This window comes from Mandrillus leucophaeus, unplaced genomic scaffold (assembly GCF_000951045.1).
Source record: "Mandrillus leucophaeus isolate KB7577 unplaced genomic scaffold, Mleu.le_1.0 Scaffold627, whole genome shotgun sequence".
In the NCBI taxonomy this organism is placed as follows: Eukaryota; Metazoa; Chordata; class Mammalia; order Primates; family Cercopithecidae; genus Mandrillus; species Mandrillus leucophaeus.
The window spans coordinates 944864-963929 of NW_012106775.1; the positions used below are offsets into that span (position 1 = coordinate 944864).

At 37.6% G+C, this 19066-nt stretch overlaps 1 protein-coding gene across 2 annotated transcripts in view; it reads right to left on the reverse strand.

Annotated features, from left to right (window-relative positions):
- Positions 1 to 626: 626 nt before the first annotated feature.
- KMT2E (lysine (K)-specific methyltransferase 2E) overlaps positions 627 to 19066 on the reverse strand; it is a 103167-nt gene continuing 84727 nt past the window's right edge. For both annotated transcript variants that reach the window (XM_012000368.1, XM_012000369.1), the window contains 12 exons: positions 13929 to 14093; positions 13329 to 13637; positions 9944 to 10198; positions 9638 to 9782; positions 8865 to 9115; positions 8426 to 8482; positions 7723 to 8286; positions 6433 to 6719; positions 5273 to 5361; positions 5039 to 5164; positions 4770 to 4867; positions 627 to 3810 (listed from right to left, as the gene is read on the reverse strand). In XM_012000368.1, coding sequence (XP_011855758.1) covers positions 2299 to 3810; positions 4770 to 4867; positions 5039 to 5164; positions 5273 to 5361; positions 6433 to 6719; positions 7723 to 8286; positions 8426 to 8482; positions 8865 to 9115; positions 9638 to 9782; positions 9944 to 10198; positions 13329 to 13637; positions 13929 to 14093 — 3858 coding nt within the window. In that variant the 3' untranslated portion in view covers positions 627 to 2298. The remainder of the gene's footprint in view (positions 3811 to 4769; positions 4868 to 5038; positions 5165 to 5272; positions 5362 to 6432; positions 6720 to 7722; positions 8287 to 8425; positions 8483 to 8864; positions 9116 to 9637; positions 9783 to 9943; positions 10199 to 13328; positions 13638 to 13928; positions 14094 to 19066) is intronic.

Here is a 19066-nt window from a genome sequence, read left to right on the forward strand (position 1 = left end):
TTTGTATTAGGCATAATACGGCTTTATCAGATTCTTAGCGGCTTGTTGATAAAGAATGCACAAAAACTAAATGAGAACCACTGGTTATGCTAAACATTCTAACTAGCTCTCTAACTTTAGTTGAATTTCCTGTCTTTTCCTTTCTGTAGTCCATGTGAAATCTTCATGGAAAATGACAAGCAGTGGATCATATATATGTTTATAGCAGATACAGGAGCTGGCTATCTGGAAATTGGCAGACAGAACTGCCCAAAGGCAGAGAAAAGGTGGATATAAGATCTGCAAAAAGTCATAAACTTTTTAGGTGAAAACTGATTTACTGACTTGCTTCTTCCCATATCTGGACCACACATAACTAGTTACCAGGATAAAGTAAGGAAACTTGACACTGGAGTAGAGAACTTCAGTTTCTATCCGTAGTTCAGATTATTTCTTAAATTCTCCTTTTTTCTCCCCCTTTTAAATAAGTTGAATGAAATTTTGGTGGAAGACCATATTTGAGAATATATACTTCATCAAGGAATCAAATAAGATTCTGCAGCTCACACAAAAGCTTCTGTATGCATATTTCTGTAGTAGGCACATTTCAAGCCAGTGAAGAATTTAAACTGCTTAGAAGGACAGACTTTTTAAGAAGAATATTTATATTTCACACACTAGTTACCTTTATTCTGTTTGAAACTATCAGGATAGATGATGTAAAACTGTTTCTTCTCAAATGTTTCTTTACTATAAATACCATACATAGAATTTTGTTGGACAAATCGAGGATGGCAAACTTGGCCTATATTCTTCTAAAATTTCAAGCTGATTAGGATTGAGCCCTAAATGAGCTGCGTTAATGTACCATTGTTAGCTAATTTTCAAAAGGAAGTAGAAATTCAAAGTGTGAAAACATGACTGAAGGAGGTCACTCAGTCATTTTAGTGTTTACTTTCTCTGATGCACAGAATTTGTATCCTGTGCCAAATTATGTCAGGTAATTAGATGATGGAAAATGTGTTGATAAACAGTATCATTATTATTGGATGTACTTACTGAATCCTCCTCAGAGGTAGAAGACAAAGGCTGGAAAATTTTAATTTTTCCAAGATTATAACTAGTATTTTATGTTTTAGCAATAAAAACGTTCACTTAAGAGGCCATTTTCATTTCACTGAGAGATCTAGGAATAATGCCTTTTTTCTTTAGTTTTGTACACCCAAGACAAGTTTTCCTGTTTTGGGCAAACTACCATATTTTCAAACAGTTGTTGCACACTGTATTCAAGAACTACTGTAATGCATTAGTGGTCTGGATTCATTTTGTATGATGCCACATCCTTAACTGACCCAGCACGATCATTTAAGTAGTTTCCTGTGGCTCCTGCAAAAATGCAAACAGAAGCCACCGCAGGAACAACCCCTTGCTGCCTCCTGTTGCTGAGGTAGTAGTTGCTGAAGAAAATTGAAGTCTCCTTACAAACTATATCTGAAAACTAGAACTTCTGTAGAAACACACAGACCCCGATCTTAGAAGTTGTACAGGACAATTTGGTAAAACTGACATAATTGTGATTTATTAACATGAATTAAAATGCCCAACCAGTGCTTCAATGTGACAGTATATTTAAAATAAAAAAGAAATTAAAGGTCATATACTGTACTACTTTCACAGAGATCACACAGTTTTGCAAAAGACTTGTCATATGTACAATGCTATATATCAAATGAGAAAAGCTGTAAGCAATTATATACGCAAAAGAAATGCAGTATTTACAGTTTGTCAGGAGACACTAGAAATCATCTATACATTAAATTACATTTTGCTTGCAAATAACTGGTAAAACAAAAATGAGCCATGTCCACACCAAAATATAAAAATCTGTATTGCATTTTTATACCTAAGATGCATTCACAGAACTGCTGCTGACAGGAAAGGGGAGAAAAGAAAATCCTCATAGTGCCATTACTTAGCTGAGTACTTAATGTGTATGTATAAAATAATATAGAACATTCACTAAATGAATTTAACTGCAACAATAAAATTTAAAGATCATACAGCATCAAATCAGTATCAGATCTGCCAGAAAAAACAGCTGGAATGTTCACTTACAAAATAAAGATACCTAATACTGGCTTAACAGCACATTTTTTAAAGGAATTTCAAAAAGCAAAAATGAGAAAAATACAATGAAAGAGCACTGGTGTTTTTTATACAAAGATTCATGTACAAGCTTTAAAAAGTACCTTAACAGGTACATATGAAATATACAGTTTATCTTACAGAACATTTAAAAAAATGTTTTTGGAGTCCATTTTAATGCCACCCTGACCCATGGTAATTGTTTTGAAATGTTGGTGGCACCTGTGCTCTGTGAATTGGAATCTGTCCAGGCACTGGAGATGCCTGCTGAGGTCCTTGAACCCCATGTGGCAGGGCCACAGAGCCAGGATGAGGACAGAACCCTGAAGCAGTAGGTGTTGGAATACTGTTTGGTCCTTGGGGCTGGAGATGAGGACCTGTGACAGGTAATGGACAATGTGGCCCTGTTCCAGAAGGCTGGTGCTGGGGTCCCGGTCCCAAAGTGGTATGATGTGTAGCTTGTGAGGGATACGGTGGTACAGCTGGATGAGCACTCGAAGGAAAAAGTGGAGGTCCTTGATGAGGTGGGTGGTGTAAGGCTTGAGCTGATGTGGTATGATGCCCAGAAGCCAAAACACTGGAAGGTGGCGGCGGAGGGGGTGGTGGGGGTGCTGAATTTACAACATGCTGGTGTTGTGCCTGTAGACCTTGGAGTCCTGTGGAAGGATGGGGTGGCGGATGGTGATGAGGGGCAGGACCGGGAGGGGGTGGGGGTGGGGGTAAGTGGTGTCCAGCAGTTTGAGAATGAATATGCGACCCAGGGGTGACCGCATGAACAGGCCCTACTACATGTGCTACAGAGTGTTGCTGATGGGAATTCGGCTGTTGTACAAGGTGCGGTCCTGGAGCAGGCGGTGGTGGAGGAGGAGGGGGGACTATAGCAGCAGCAGTTTGATGGTGAATGGTAGGGTTCTGAGAGGGCAAAAAATGCCCTGGAGTCACATGATGTCCTGGAACTGTTTGCTGGCTTGTGGTGCCAGGAAGTGCTTGATTTGGTCCTGATGTAAACACAGTTTGTTGAGAAAGACTACCTTTGAGCTGATTATAATTCTGAAAGTTTGCAGAGGGCTGCTGGTTTTGATAGTAAGACGAAGAAGAAGGAGGTGGAGGAGGTGGAGGGGGTGGTGCCGTGCTGTTCAGACTTTGTTGGTTAAACTGACTGTATGTTGCTGCAGATTGTCCTGAGGGTGTCTGTGTAAATAATGTTCCAGAAGTTGCCTGCTGAGTATTGGCTTGAAGGTTCTGTGCTGCTGGATAAAAGTTTCTCTGAGGCTCTCGCTGAGGTGTTCCAACTTGAGGTGACTGTGAATGATGAGGCCTGTAGGGAGATCCTAACTGCTGTGAAGGAGGCTTTGGTGAAAGATAACCATGCTGTACAGGTGTGTGAGGCGTGGATGACTTTGGAGGATTTTCTAGGTGAGGTGATGGAGGACAGTGCAACTTTGTTGGTGCAGAAGGCAGCTTTTGTGAAAGTTGCTCAGATGAATTACGAACATGTGTCTGAGGAGGATGATTCTTTGAAAGTGCTTGGCTGTTATTTGACAGCTGTTTTTGTTGGAGCTCTGTTTTTAGGTGAACACCGTTTTCAGCTTCGGATGCAGTAACTGTGGAGTCCCATTGGGGATCTGGTTTTGTGAATATTTTCCCATGTGCTTGAGCAGGAATTACAGATCCAGGTGAACCAGGCTATGAAGAAAAAACAAATTACATACATTTAAGGAACATTTTGTGTACCTTGAGGTTTATTCTCGTTGGTATTTAATACTACCTAAATATTAATTTTAATGAGGGGCAGGAAATAACATCCTGGATATGTCAGTTATGGAGGCTTGGGATGTTAAAAAGCCAGTATTTTTCAGTTGTTCCAAACAGTTCTGAGAGTGAGCTTAAAGTGAATTCTCTGGGTTAATTTTTATTGAAGACAAGTTGAGGAAATAATTTTCTTTAACTTTACTCTGCCTTTTTACCCCTAAGCAATGAAACCTGTTTTTGAGCCTTACTCTGAAAGAACTTCAATAGCAAGTTTCAATTTTATAATTGAAATTTCTATACCCAACCTAAGGATAAATTGATTTGGGTAAATAAACTTGCTCCCTCAAACCATTTTGATTTTTAATACCTTTTCATTTTCCTTATACACTGTTCAGATATAAATAAACCAATATAAGACTGTTTAAATGTCTATCATCAAAGAAAGATAAATCTCAGATTCCTTGTCTTTAGTTTCCAATGATACACATGCCATGCTACATTATTACATCTTGATGATCCAGGATGAAGATGTCATTCCTTTTAAATGATAAAACATCCTTTTGTTTTTAGATAATTGGCTGGTTAAGAATTTCATTACAAGGCTATGAATTTCCTAGGCACCACTAGAATAGAGGTGGAACATTTGAAGAAAATGTAAGCTGTTGAAGTGTGCTTAGAAAACCTGAATGTTTGGTCAGAGTTATCCATCACATGTTCAGTGAGAGAGAACAAAGAAAGTAGTAAACACAATTGAGTATGTCCGACAGGAAAAGTGTCCAGAAGTCACAAATTGATACTTGATATGGCAGAAAAACACTGCATATTATAACCATCAGCTTTTCTGCACTCAACCTAAAGTCCTTTGGAACCCATTGAAAGGTCAATATTATTACCTTGCTCATTTTTGAAGGACTTTTACAAGTATTTTGAGAAGTATCTGGGGATGGACATTCACTTGTAGTTGTGGGTTCTGGATTTTCAGGATCAGGGTCTATAAAGCAGAAGAAACCTATAGTAAGTGTAAAATTACACAATAAACACTGTTTTAACACCACAAAGCAGCGTACATTCTACTATCCAAACCAACTTTTTATAAAGGCTCTCTTTTGTCTGATTTTAAAATGTGTTAAAGAATAACATTATCGGTCATCTGCTTACTGACCTTCCATAAGTTCACTGAAAGAAGGGACTGGGCCCTTAGCTTGCAACTGGGGAATGTGATTTGAATGAGATGAAGGTGAAGACTGAACATGACTCGGTGAACATGAGACACATGGTGATTCTCCCCCTAGAGATGAAGCAGAGCAGACCCAAAGAGAACATTAGAGCTGCAAAGAACGAGGATGCAGATTGATTAACTGACTCCACTTTCTGGTGAAGGAACAAGCTCACTTACCACTATCTTTATCTTTTCGGTGATCGCTGAGAAGTAAAGCTCTCTGATAACTCCTTTCTCTGACTTGTTCCACTGAAGTTGAGGCAGTCCTTTAAAAGAAAAATCACATTATCCTCTATTGAAAGAAAGTACTGCTAGCTACATTCTTTGTTGATTCATAGTCAACATGTACTGTCAGACCAAGGCTTTTGATCTACTGGGAAAATACTCTGGTGTTAACCTTTGAAAATAGTTAATCTTGGCAGGGCACGGTGGCTCACGCCTGTAATCCCAGCACTTTGGGAGGCCAAGGTGGGCAGATTATGAGGTCAGGAGTTCGAGACCAGCCTGGCCAGCATGGTGAAACCCCGTCTCTACTAAAAATACAAAAAAAAACTAGCCGGGCGAGGTGGCGGGCGCCTGTAGTCCCAGCTACTTGGGAAGCTGAGGCAGGAGAATCGCTTGAACGTGGGAGGTGGAGCTTGCAGTGAGCTGAGATCATGCCACTGCACTCCAGCCTGGGCGACAGAGCAAGACTCCATCTCAAAAAAAAAAAAAAAGGTTCTCTTATTTTGCTGAGTGCTCCCAGAACTGAGATGATTATCCTTATTTGAAGGACTCAATTCCTTTGTCTCCAGCAATTTATTGGTGAAAAGAAGGCAAGGAGTTGAAGATAATGTATTAACATTCAGAATGTCATTTTTTTTTTTGGTTACCAAAGGTACCAAAACATGCCCCTAACAAACTGCTATCAGGATTGCATGCTTTCAGGTGGAAAGGGGACCAAGGAGCAAAGTGAGTGTGGCCGCCTGCCATTTGCCATGATCCATCCTATATGCAGCTGCTCCTATTCCTTCTGAAGAAGCACTAACCCTGGTGGTTCTTTCAAGGTAACTGGTAGGGGTTATAAAGGAAGTCTGCAGAATTGTTGACTCTGATAAAAATTCTTTGGAGAGGATATTTGTGTGTAAAGAATGAATAAATTACCAAGGAATAAATACAATCAACATTTAACAACACAGGCCATACAGAGCTGTCTTAAAATCCTATTAGCAGAGAGAATCTTTTAAAATTGTGACCACAAAGCACAATCAGCTTAGCCTTGGGAGAACAACAAATAGGAAGAATACTTGAACAAAAGCTTGTTTTTTCCAGAGTAGCATTACTTCAAATGGGCTTACCATTGAACTTCTGGTTCATTCTTCTCACTCGCAGTAGCATCCTTAACAGGGCAGTTATTGCTAGTTTCTTCAGAAGTGGCATTATAAACCGTAGCTGGTGTTGGTAAAGGTAGGCTAGCAGTGTGTTCCACCTGCTCCCCATTCTCATTACTGCTGGCACAGCCATCACCATTGTTGCTCAAGCTTCCACTTGCATGGGGTGATACACTAATGAGTGGAAAGTTCTCTGTCTTAGAGCCACTTTTCCTAGCTTCACGTTGTCTCTTACGGTATTCTAATAGAGAAACCTTAAGCAAGAAAGATAAGAAAAAGCAAATCTTTTATTCTTGTTTTTTATGTCAGAATCAATGCATTCTTTTTTTGTCTAGAGAATTACTATATTTACATTAGGAAAATTATTTTAATTGATTCTGAACAAATAATTAACAATTAACAAATGCCTACTATATTCCAGGCATTGTACTTAGATGATTTACATACATTATCTCATTTATCCTCACAACAACCCTAAGAAATAGGTATATTATCATCCCCATTTTATAGATGAGGAAATTGAGTAACTCACTCACTCAAGGTCACACAGCTGGTGAGTGTTGGAGCCGGGATTCGAACCTAGGTCTTACTTGAAAGCCCGTGCTCTTTCCACTATACTACATTGCTTCCCACAAAGTTGCCAACTGGACTCTGTTATAAAAATTAAAAGCACACATCACGAAAATTCTTGGACTTGCAAAGCAATAAGCCTACTAACAAAGTAAGTGCTATAGTTTCTTTCTTTTGAAATAAGGCATTCTAATTATCTCAGTACATCTGCCAACCAAATAATGGGAAATCAGGGAACTGAATATTTAATACATAACTATTAGTAAAATAAAAACACTTACATCCATGGCCTAAATACTATAGATGTTATAGATGAGGAAAGAGGCATTTCCTCTATACACAGGTGTTTGCTCAATGTACAATAAAGGTAATAACACAAATATTCAAGTCTGTGTTTTTGGTTGGGGAGTGCCTAGTTTTAAAAAATACTCATTTGGTGAAATAAATAATCTTGAGATTTCTCTGAAACCATGTGCTTACAAGGATTTCCCATATTACTAGAATTTTTTAATTTTCTGTAAACATTTTCTAATTAAGCTAGCATTTACAAAAGGTTTAAAAATATAAAAATGTAACTTTCATAACTAAATTAAGAATGCCTTACATAATACATCTAACTACCAATTCCCCTCAGTAGTAGTATGAAAAAAAACTATTAAAAGGACTATAAATTGTTAAATTTGTAACCTTTTTCTTTTGTGGTGGATTCTGGGGTGTGCAACTCCCGTCGATCAAATTGTCATTAACAGTCCGTCCGAAACCAGATACAAGCCCATCTTCGGAAGTACAAAACACAGTTGTTTCCATAAACATGCCTCTAGTATCATCCTGCATCAGGCACTTTGACTCACTTATTCGGAAGCCTCCTCCAACCTCCAACTGATGCGAGGGTGTCAGGTCCCTCAAGTTGGAGTTCACTGAGAAGTTAACTCCTGTTCTGTCAGGGCTCTTTACCCAGGAAGAATATATTGTGCCCCGTCCAGAGTGAGTCGAGTCCAGTTGGCTGTTGGGCTCAGCCCTGTCATGTGCAGGCGCTTCCAGGGTTTTATGTAGGGCAGTTGGCTCAACCGCATCGAGTCCCAGCTGAAGGTCTGACATCGGTTCCTTTTCTCCAGGGCACTGCCTGTTGACTTCAGTCCTACTCCTAGGGCTCATATAACCAATAGTCTTTATTTCTTGCAGACCCAGTTCAGTTAAATTAGAATTTCTAAAAGGCCCCAATGTTAACATGGTTGAAGATCTGTCATATCCCTGTTTACAAATTAAAAAAAAAAATTATACAAATGATCACATCTTGGGACTGTTTATTTCAAAATTTACTAGTAATTTAAGCAAAACAATGTAATAGGAAAAAAACTACCGATTCACCCTTTTTAAGTTAACTTCTTACCTCTTGACTATAAGTGCGTCTCTTTATTTCTGGAGAACTTTCTGGGGAAGAAATATTCTGTATATAAAGAATTAGAATTGAAAATTTAAAAATATGTAAGTATATCCATAATAATTATAGAAACGAAAACAAAATGAAAAAATACACAGACTTTGGTTTTAGATCTTGCTTCCTATTTCCATTCCCCAAATAAGACTGCTTTAAAATCAATTTGATACATACAGTCTACTGTGTATATCATTAAGATGAAAGTTATGCTCATTTTAGTAAAAATAAAAACATCTAAATTCATATAAATGAATGTTTCTGATTTTTAGTTTCTTACAACCTGTTTCCGTATTCTCAGCACACTAGTTGTTAAAGGAGGGGAAAGAGCTCTTAAAAGAAATCCCATCCCCCCAGGTGTTGAATTTTTTTTTTCTCCATTAAAATTTCTCACCTCAAAGTGCATGGTATTTCCTGGTGTACCAGGAGTTACTGGGGTAACTGGTGAATATATGGGTTTATAACCATTTCTACAAGTTTCATCATCTGATTTTATCCGTGGAGGCGTGGCAAAAGATGGGTCCATAGGAGTAATATCGGTGTGAGTTGGTGTAGCATACGGGGAAGGAGTAGGTGTGGAGGTTTCTGAGTAAACCGAATCTAGCAACTGATAAAATCTTCGTTTTTTTAGTGGTGTAGTTAAATCTGTTGGTGAAATAATAATCTGTAAGAAATTACGCTGTTGCTATTTGTTAAAATCTGTTTATGTCACATTCTGGGAAAGATAAAATATAAACAATGGCAGTTATGACTTTTACCCCAAAACTAAATTTCAAGGTTTTTAAAAAAATGGTACTAACATGAAGCAGTGCCCCTGCTCCCTCCCCAATTAACAAGCATTACCTTGCCTGGAGGGATTATAGGCCTAGGGGTCTCAAAGTATCTTACAAGTACTGATGTTACTTTAACTGATTTGTAAGAGTCCTTGTGTGTCTGAAAAGCAGCCAGTCCAAAAGCCTTTAAAAATTCATAAACCCCAACATACATGATATTATGAACTGGTATCTTCAGCCAAAAAATACAGAGGACAGAAAAGAGAAAATCTATTACACAACAATGTGCTGCTCTTCTAAAGTGCATACCAGTAACTAGAATATGCCTGTTATAAAGCTATAGATATGCCTTGCCACATTTCTCAAACTAAAACAATTCTGAAAAAAATTCTACCTGAAAGGGAACAGCTGTCATTTAATAGTAGTGGACTTTTGTTTTCACCATTGACTGCAGGACTTCTGGATCTTTCTTGACAGGGTGAATTAAATCTATGTAAAATTGCTGAATTTTCTTCTTCCAGAGCTTGTTTCAACCATCGCTGAATGAAACAGAATACATGAATGAATAGGAATCAGTTTGTACCTGTTTAGCCTGTAAATACAGAGCTGATTCCAAAAGCATTTCACTACCATGGATGGTAGTAAGGAATGAGTTGGCATTTGGCTCATTCTACATTTTTACTTCCAAAGAAAAGTTTACCTTCTTGCATGAACCAGAAATGTTTTCAGTAGGTTCTTTTCTTCTCCTTTTTTCTGAAAGGAATGGTGAAGTAAATCTAATATAATGCTTAGGAGTAGAGTATACATGGGGGCTGTAAGTGAGACCTGGTAAAGAATTGAGTTGTGTAGCTAACACTTCAGGATCTGTAGTTATGCGTAGAGGCCTTTCTGAAAGGCCATCTGAAGGTTTTCCTGTCTTCTCATTCTTCTCACTCAACCATTCATTGACCAAGTGCTAGAGAAAAGAAAAAATTTGGATCATTATATATGTAATTCCAAATTCTACTGAATATTTTAGTATCAGATTTGAAATTGGTGTATTACCTAAAATGATCAATTGGGTAATTTAAATCATTCATATATGATCAAAATATCAGTATGTCCTTTTACATTTCCTTAGTTATCTACTGTTATTCTGAAACTTTTTACCCAATTATGTTGTAGAACCAAACATATGGTTGCTTTTTAAATATTTATATTACATGAAATTTATATTACTTTTTTTTTTGAGACAAGATCTCTTGTCATCAGGCTGGAGTGCAGTGGTGCAGTCTCGGCTTATTGAAGCCTCCGCCTCCTGGGCTCAGGTGATCCCTCCACTGCAGCCTCCCGAGTAGCTGGGACAAGGTGCTCACCACCATGCCTGGCTAATTTTTAAAATATTTTGTAGAGACAAGGTCCGCTATATTGCCCAGGCTGGTCCCAACCCCTGGTCTCAAGCAATCCTCCTGCCTCAGCCTTGCAAAGTGCTGAGTTTACAGGTGTGAGCCACCGTGTCCAGCCAAGCTTTTTAATATAGTTACAACTAGAGACATGTCAGTACCATTTTATTAAACACACTAAATTTAGGTTTACTACTGCTTCTATTATAGGTATAAAATGTTCCATCTGTTAGAAAAATCTGATTTTAGGCAGTATTTTCCTACGCTAGCTGGAGATGAGGACAGTGCACAGTACTTTTTCTGAGAAAGGGTGAGTTGTCCAGGCTGGAGTACAGTGGCTTGATCATGGCTCACTGTAGCCTCAACCTCCTGGGCTCAAGTCATCCTACCACCTTAGCCTCCCAAATAGCTGGGACTACAGGTGTGCACCCACCATGCCCGGCTAATTTTTTTGTTTTTAATTTTCTGTAGAGACAGGGTCTTGTTATGTTGCCCAGGCTGGTTTTGAACTCCTGGGCTCAAGTGATCCTCCCTCCTTAGCCTCCCCAAATGTTGGGATTGCAGGCATCAGCCACCACATCTGGCTCACGATACATATATATTTAAAAGTCACCATTGACAATCACTGATTTAAGGGGTTTGGAATATCTCTTAAGGTTCTTGTGCTTTGAAAATTTTCATAGTTGTTAATTCTGATTCTCTGATCTACAACATACATAATGCAGTCTTTATTGGCTGAAGTATAAATTACTACTTCATATTGTTATCTAGTTAGCAAATATTTTAATTTATAAGTATAAATTTAACTTATAGAAAATGTGGCCGGGTGTGGTGGCTCACACATGTAATCCAAGCACTTTGGGAGGCCAAGGCAGGTGGATCAGAAGGTCAGGAGATGGAGACTATCCTGGCCAACATGGTGAAACCCTGTTTCTACTAAAATACAAAAAAATTAGCCGAGTATGGTGGTGTGCGCCTGTAGTCCAGCTACTCTGGAGGTTGAGGCAGGAGAAGCACTTGAACCCGGGAGGCGGAGGTTGCAGTGAGCAGAGATCACGCCACTGCACTCCACCGTGGGCAACAGAGCGCGACTCCATCTCAAAAAAAAAAAAAAAAAAAAAAAGTAGCCAAGTCAGCTTTGCTACTCTCCACCACTCCTGCACACACACACACACAAACACATTTTAAAAATCTACCCATCCTTAGGTAACCACTATAAACATTTTAGCATCTTTTCTGTCCCTCTATGTATACAGAACTCCATTCCTAGGACAGCACTAGAATGCAGTCTGGAGTCTGGTCATGGAGTCTGAAGCCAGACTGCCAGGAGGGTGAATCCTGGCTTCGCCATTTACACTGTGACCATGAGCAAGTTAAGTAACTTTTTTATACCTCTATCTGTAAAAGAAGGGTTGTGATAGAACCTAGTTCTATAAATAGGATTGCTGTGAAGATTAAAAGTTCATAACATACATAAAGCTCTTAGTGTTCTAATGAATGAGGCCTTTAGGGGAAATCATGATAATTTGGTACTCTGTCAAACAGTATGTTGTTTAAAATAACAAAATCTGCAGGCAAAAGAGGCTTTTTAAGAGAATCAGATAGGATGTAGAAGCCTACATCTCAGACCAAGGATTTAAATAAATTTATAGTACCACAACTTTGTTAAAAGTTTAATAAAGGGTAGGGATTATGTCATATTTGTAATTGAGAAAGTAGTTTCACTTCTTTTAAGCCTGAGGTTTTTTTCTTTTCACTTTACAAAGTTAGAATTTTTTGTCCATTGTTACAGGCAAATATTGGGTTGCTTAAGCTATGGTGGTGCAGTAAGGAGAGCACAGACTTTGAATTAGAAACAACTGTGTTTAGATTGTCTCTAATGAAACCTGTGACTTTGGCAAGTAAATTATTTAATTTGTGCTATTAAAATACAATCCTGGGTTCATACTAGAATTTTACTAAACGTACATGTCATGGTTTAGCAGCATGCCTACAAACTGTACTGAATTAGGTAAGAACAAAGACAGAATAAATGAAATTTCAAAGTAAAGTGTGTGAGAAGTATACATTCGTGATCTACCCCTAAACAGTGTAAGGATTACCACACTTTAATATCTCTGCCCCAATCTGCTGTACTCTAGTCACAGTGGGATATAAAGAGCAGCTTCATTTAGGATGTTCTGTTATTTTTGATCTGAAAAAGCTCAGGTTGTTTCCCATAATTGCTTAAGTCTGACAGTAGTGTTTTAAAGATTTTTATTAATAATTACACCTAAAACTACTCTTTCTTATAAATTTTCATAGTACATTCTGTGGAAATCAACAATTTCTTCACATTTAATTCTTATAATCTACCTATACAATGAAATTTATAAAAATATAAATAAAGGATAACACATCTAAAACCAGTTTCAGAGAAGTATATATTTTGTACATAAAGTAGACAAACTTATTTAAAGAAATCATGAATTGCAATACTAAAAAGTCCTGATAAACTGAATGTAACTTTATCTTCACAGTAATGCAAACATTTATATTAATTTTACAGTTCTGGGATTCTCATTCTTATTTTAAAAATCTGCAAGTATAAAAACTGCGTCTTCTGTTCATTATGAAATCTTAAAAATCCAGTTTTTAAAACACCAATATAACTAATATAAGAAACTGTTAGAAAAACAGTTCTTATGTTCATTAGAATCATACCTTCTTTGTTTTGGGGTACTTTGTAGGACATTTATTAAGTGCTGGAACTTCAGTTTCAGTAATTATTTCTGCTAGTGCAGTTTCAGTTTCTGGTTCTATTGTAAGTACAGTATTTTCAATATCATTTTGTTGTGAAGTAACTTCTATATCAGGAGAAGATGGCTGGATATCCGAACACATGCTGACAGTTCTGTGTCTCCGACGCTGCTGTCCAATGTGAGTCCTACTCCGAGAAAAACTTTTTCTCTGTTTAGTTCTATTTACTTTGGCAGGGGTTGGCTTGCTAGCATTTTCTTCTTTTGCTTGTTCCTAATTCAAAATACAACCGAATGGAGCTTTTTATACTACATATATATAAAGTTTAAATATAATAGCATTAATCTACTTCAGAAGCCAACTTTCCAGAATTTATGAATTCTGTTATAAAGAACAGAAATAATATATAGTCTTAGCTCAAACTGAAACTCCCATAGAATCTGAAAGAGGCTATTAAAAAGCTAATAGACATTATTTTAAATTCCTTATAAGTAATTAATGCAAGTATAGAAATTTTATTTGAAAGTGTTTAAGAAAATAAAACTAGACCTGAATAAGTAATACCTGAATAACTTCAGCATCACTGACAATCTGTGTATCTTTACATTCAGTTTTAACTTCAGTTTTGGCTGTGCTGATCCTTTCCAAAGCTTGTTCTCTTCTTTTCTCTCTCTTTTCAAGTCTGGCAAAAGCTTGCAAAATTGCTTCCATTTTTCTCTCTTCTCTTGTCTATGAAATATAAAATTTAAGTGACATCATAAATATCATTGCTCAAAAGTAAAATTAAGTCCAAATGTTTGTGATAAATTTAAAAAATAATTGCTATGATACTATTAGCAAACTACTTCTATTATTGGTGGATATGGGGAGAAAAAACATTTCTGTTCATTCAAGACCTTTCAGAATTCCCATCATCTTGGTAAGCCCTGTTATTACAAGTATTTCATGAAGGAAACACTTGGATGATTGAGTGTTAATGATAAGGGTAAAACAAAGCAAAAAAAGCCTCAAAAATTACCTTGTTTTACCAAACCGAAAATCTTTTCTCTTAATAATACAGAAACCAGCCTTTTAAGAAAAGATCCAAAATCCCTAAGGTAATGATATGCTGAAAAGGTAAAATTCATATGCACTTGAGTGAGTATATTATTGACATACTGCAGCAGGATGTTGTGGGGTAAAGTCTTGCATTTAAAAATTACAACTGTTATTTGGTAAGTATCTCTGTGACTCCAGGCTAGTTAACCTTTCTGAGACAGTAAGATGTGGGTAATAAAACTTGCACTTCTCTGAGTTATTTGGTTCCAACAGAAAATGTGAGGTTTTCAAACAGTAGTTGGAAAATTGTAGGCATTCTGTATGTTAATTATTATTTCTACTTTAGCCTCTCGCCCTCCATTGTAATTCTTACAAGGTATTCCTCTACCTTCTGCTCTTCCTGTCTTACACTGACAATTCAAGACAGGGACTGAGAAACAGCCAAGTGTTCCTTTGAGCATCAGTTCTCTATCCAAAGAGAACATTAAGAGCAAGACCCAGAGCCTTCACCAGTGGGCCTGGCAGATGCTTCAGCCCTAAACCATAACCAGGAACCACATCCATCAACTGTCCAGTTCTTCAAATGAAAAGAACCAGGTCCTGAGGCTCAGATCCATTTGTCTTTCCTCCTTTATTACCATCGATGTGAGGAAGAAAGATCAGAAACTCAAGGTCTGGATGCCATAGTCTTCTCAATATTGGAGCTCTAGTTCCACTAATTACCAGCAGAGATTCAAACCTCAAGATACTTACACTTTGGAAACTAGTGTTTACCCATTCCTGTATTTTTGTTGTTGTTGTTGTTACACTCAGCAAGGGAACAAAATATTATGTCAACAAAAGTAATAATACTTTTAAGTTTCTAATTTGTTACAGCAAATTGTCATATTGCAAACATGACTCTGAGGAAACAGGTCCAAAGAGGTAAGGTTCTTTGTTCATGGATTACATATCTGCATCTCACTTCTCCTAGCCTGGGATGGGCAAACACTAAAATAGCACATGCAAAAGATGGTTCTACTTGTTCACTGGAACTGAAAGTTTTACATCTGAGTTCTTTTCTTAGAAAATTCCTTATTTTGGGGCTTTTAAATTACCTTTACCCCTTTTTGTCGTGTGGTTCTCTGTAAAACTTTTTATCAGGGCTTCTCTAAAACCCTGAATTTAGAAAAGGAGAAATTTGGAGTAACTAAAAAGATCATTTTCCCAAACTGCGCTTTACCTGATGAACCTGGTTGGAGGGGAGGGATTAATTACTATGGTTATTTCTTTTCAAAAAAATTAAAATAAAGAATTTTTATTTGGGGAAAGTACATTTTTGGGGAAAGTACAATTTGGGGAAAGTACATTTTTCCAGAAGAAACAAACTTGTCTTGGCAAAAATCACTGTATGTGTAAAAGAAAAAACTACCCACAAGGCGGGCCCCCAAGGAAGATGTTTTCTGTAGTATGATTATCCTGGGTGTTCTAAGGTAAATATGAATTTATGCCAAAAGAGTCTGACATAGTCCAGTATTTTTTTGTTTTGGATAGTAGGAATAAGGGTCACAGATAAAACTATGATATAAACATTCAATTAAAAAAACTCCCCTGTAAACACTACAGCTAATTTATAGTCAGAGCAAAATCCTGTATTTAGAGATGGTTCATAATCTAGAGTTGATCAGGATCTTAAAAAATAATGTGGTCCAATACTGCTGAAGAAACCAAAGCCCATGTGTATGAAGTGACTCATTCAAAAGCAGAGCCATAATTATTATGCAGGTTTCCTGGCTCCTAATTTACTCTTCTTTCCAATTACTGCCACTACGTAAAGCAAAACCCTTCCTACATTATTACAGCTGGGTAAGAATAAAGCTGAAAGCACTAAACATTTCCTAACAGCTTTAAACCTAACTTTATCTTAAAATACACAAATATTTTGAAATATAAACATGCCTGATTTTCTACATTTATTTTAAATTTCGTAAAGGTCATATGTCATTCAGCTTTTCTAGTCACCCACAGTACATTCTTTGACACAGGCATGTATATAGTACATATTTAAAGACAAAATTTGCCACCCATTTTATAGCTGTAACTGAAAAACAAGTTTTATTCTTTGAGGTAGTTACAGCTGACTATCTAGAGATGGAGAAATTAGGAGTCCTAATTGACCCCAGCAGACTTTTCCATAGTCCCTAACACCTGTGCTATATAATCTAAACTTGATAGATTTCCCATGAAATCTATACATTATTTTTATGACATGTATCTTAGTTTATGGTTTTACAAGAGTAAATACAGAGGATTGTAATTTCCTATAAGCAGTCTGCTTAGTAATATCCCCATCATAAAGCAAGACCCCCATCTCCACAAAAAAATTTAGGCTGGGCGCGGTGGCTTAAACGCCTCTAATCCAAGCACTTTGGGAGGCCGAGGCGGATGGATCATGAGGTCAAGAGTTTGAGACCATCCTGGCTAATATAGTGAAACCCTGTCTACTAAAAAAACAAAAATTAGCCAGGTGTAGTGGCGTGGCGCCTGTAGTCCCAGCTACTCAGGAGGTTGGGGCAGGAGAATCGCTTGAACCTGGGAGGTGGAGGTTGCAGTGAGCTGAGATTGTGCCACTGCACTCCAGCCAGGTGACAAAGCGAGACTCTGTCTCAGGGAAAAAAAAAAAAAAAAATTTACATTAGTGGAACATGGTGGCATGCGCCTGTAGTTCAGGCTACTCCAGACACTGAGGGAGGAGGATTGCTTGAGTCCAGAAGTTGGAGGCTGCGGTGAGCTACTGATCACACCAGTGCACTCTAGCTTGGACAAAAAAGCGAGGCCCTGTCTTTATCTAAAAAAAAAAAAAATAGGAAAAGGAAAGCCAGAGCCCACCTACAAAATCACCCTATCCTTTGGTTTTGAAATAGAGAAATTAAATGATTCCTTGCTCAAAAAAAGTGTTACCCTTTTATATAACAAAGATTAACTTATAAATCTAAAAAGATGGGTAAGATTATCTGTTACCAATAAAAATCATTCCAAAATAACATGTATGACTTGTGTGGTGTCTCCATTTCCTCTATCATGTGATTGAATTTATACTCACGGCACTCTTTATTATTTTGATACTCGTTTGTTATTCCCTCTACCCCATTCTCTATGAAAGCTTCTCCAGAGCAGTGACCTTGCCTTCTTTGTTCATCTGATATTTCAAATGGCAAGCTCTCACATTTTTGTTAAATGAGTAAGAACTATGTGTACATTATGTCAAGCACGTATCACTGTTACTTGAAGACATGTAACGAAGCATTTCAACAATTTTGGAAATCTTGAATTTATTAGAAGGCAGCTAAAGCTGATTAACCTCATTTTGTTTGAACTGTGTACCTAATAAAAATAGGTGGCTGGGCACAGTGGCTCTAGCCTGTAATCCCAGCACTTTGGGAGGCAGAAGTGGGTGGATCACAAGGTCAGGAGTTCGAGACCAGCCTGGCCGACATGGTGAAACCCCATCTCTACTAAAGATACAAAAAGGTAGCCAGGCGTGCTGGTGGACACTGTAATCCCAGCTACTTGGGAGGTGGAGGCAGGAGAATCACTTGAACCCAGGAGGCAGAGGTTGCAGTGAGCCAACATTACACCACTGCACTCCAGGCCTGGTGGCAGAGTGAGACTCCGTCTCAAAAAAAAATGAAAAAAAGAAACAGGTTCCCTTTCACTAACACCACAATGTCATTAATTACTCCTCTTTAGAAATACAATTCCCACTCTTAGAGAAAACGGGACCTTACAAAAAAAATCAGTATCAACTTAATCATGCTGAGGACAGAACAGGGAGTTGGATAAAATCTCAAATCCTGTCACCAGATGTCTTTTCTGGCAACAAATTTATCTTCTCTATCTTATTATTAAAGCACTGCATCTTCTAAAGTGATTTTCTAAATGAAGTTAGTCAAGTTTTCCTAGAGACATTTAGTAACAGCATGTATTCTGTAGTGTTTTCCCACAGTGTCTGTTCCATTGAATAACACTCTGTGGGAGTCAAAAGTGTTATCCACAAGAAACTGCAAGGGTATACAAGTTTAGGAAAATCTGACAATTTCTCAAGTTTTTAAACATATGTACACTGGAAATCTGAAAAGGAAGGATATCGTATAGTGCTCATCACAGTAAACTGATCATGGCTCTTTTTCACAAAGCATCTCAAGTTATACTTGCATGGAATACTCCTTGATGTGAAGGATGAACGCTGAGAAAATTATGGAGAATCCTGCACAATCCAGGGCAAAGGCCTCCAGATCATGCATTACCTGAACTACAGGGAAGCTTCATTCATTTCACATTCATGGGCCTATATCTGTCTATCTTTCCTCAAATGGTTGTCAGGAACATTCAGTTAGCTCATTTATTGAGGGTCTACTTTTTTGCCCATCATTTTTTATTCCCCTAGGAGCTAGGGCTACAACAATGAATAAAACTATAGGTTTTCTCCCTCATGAAGTTTATGTTGTGGTGGTATAAAAATTCTAGACTATCCTAGCTGCTTGACAAGTCCAGGAATCTTGCCTACGTGACTTCCTTGTCATACCCTTTCACTGTTTATGAAATGTCCGTCCTTTTAAATATGAAGACCACACTGAATCATCTTCTGTGGACTCAATTGTAAGCAACCTGACAATACAGGCCAT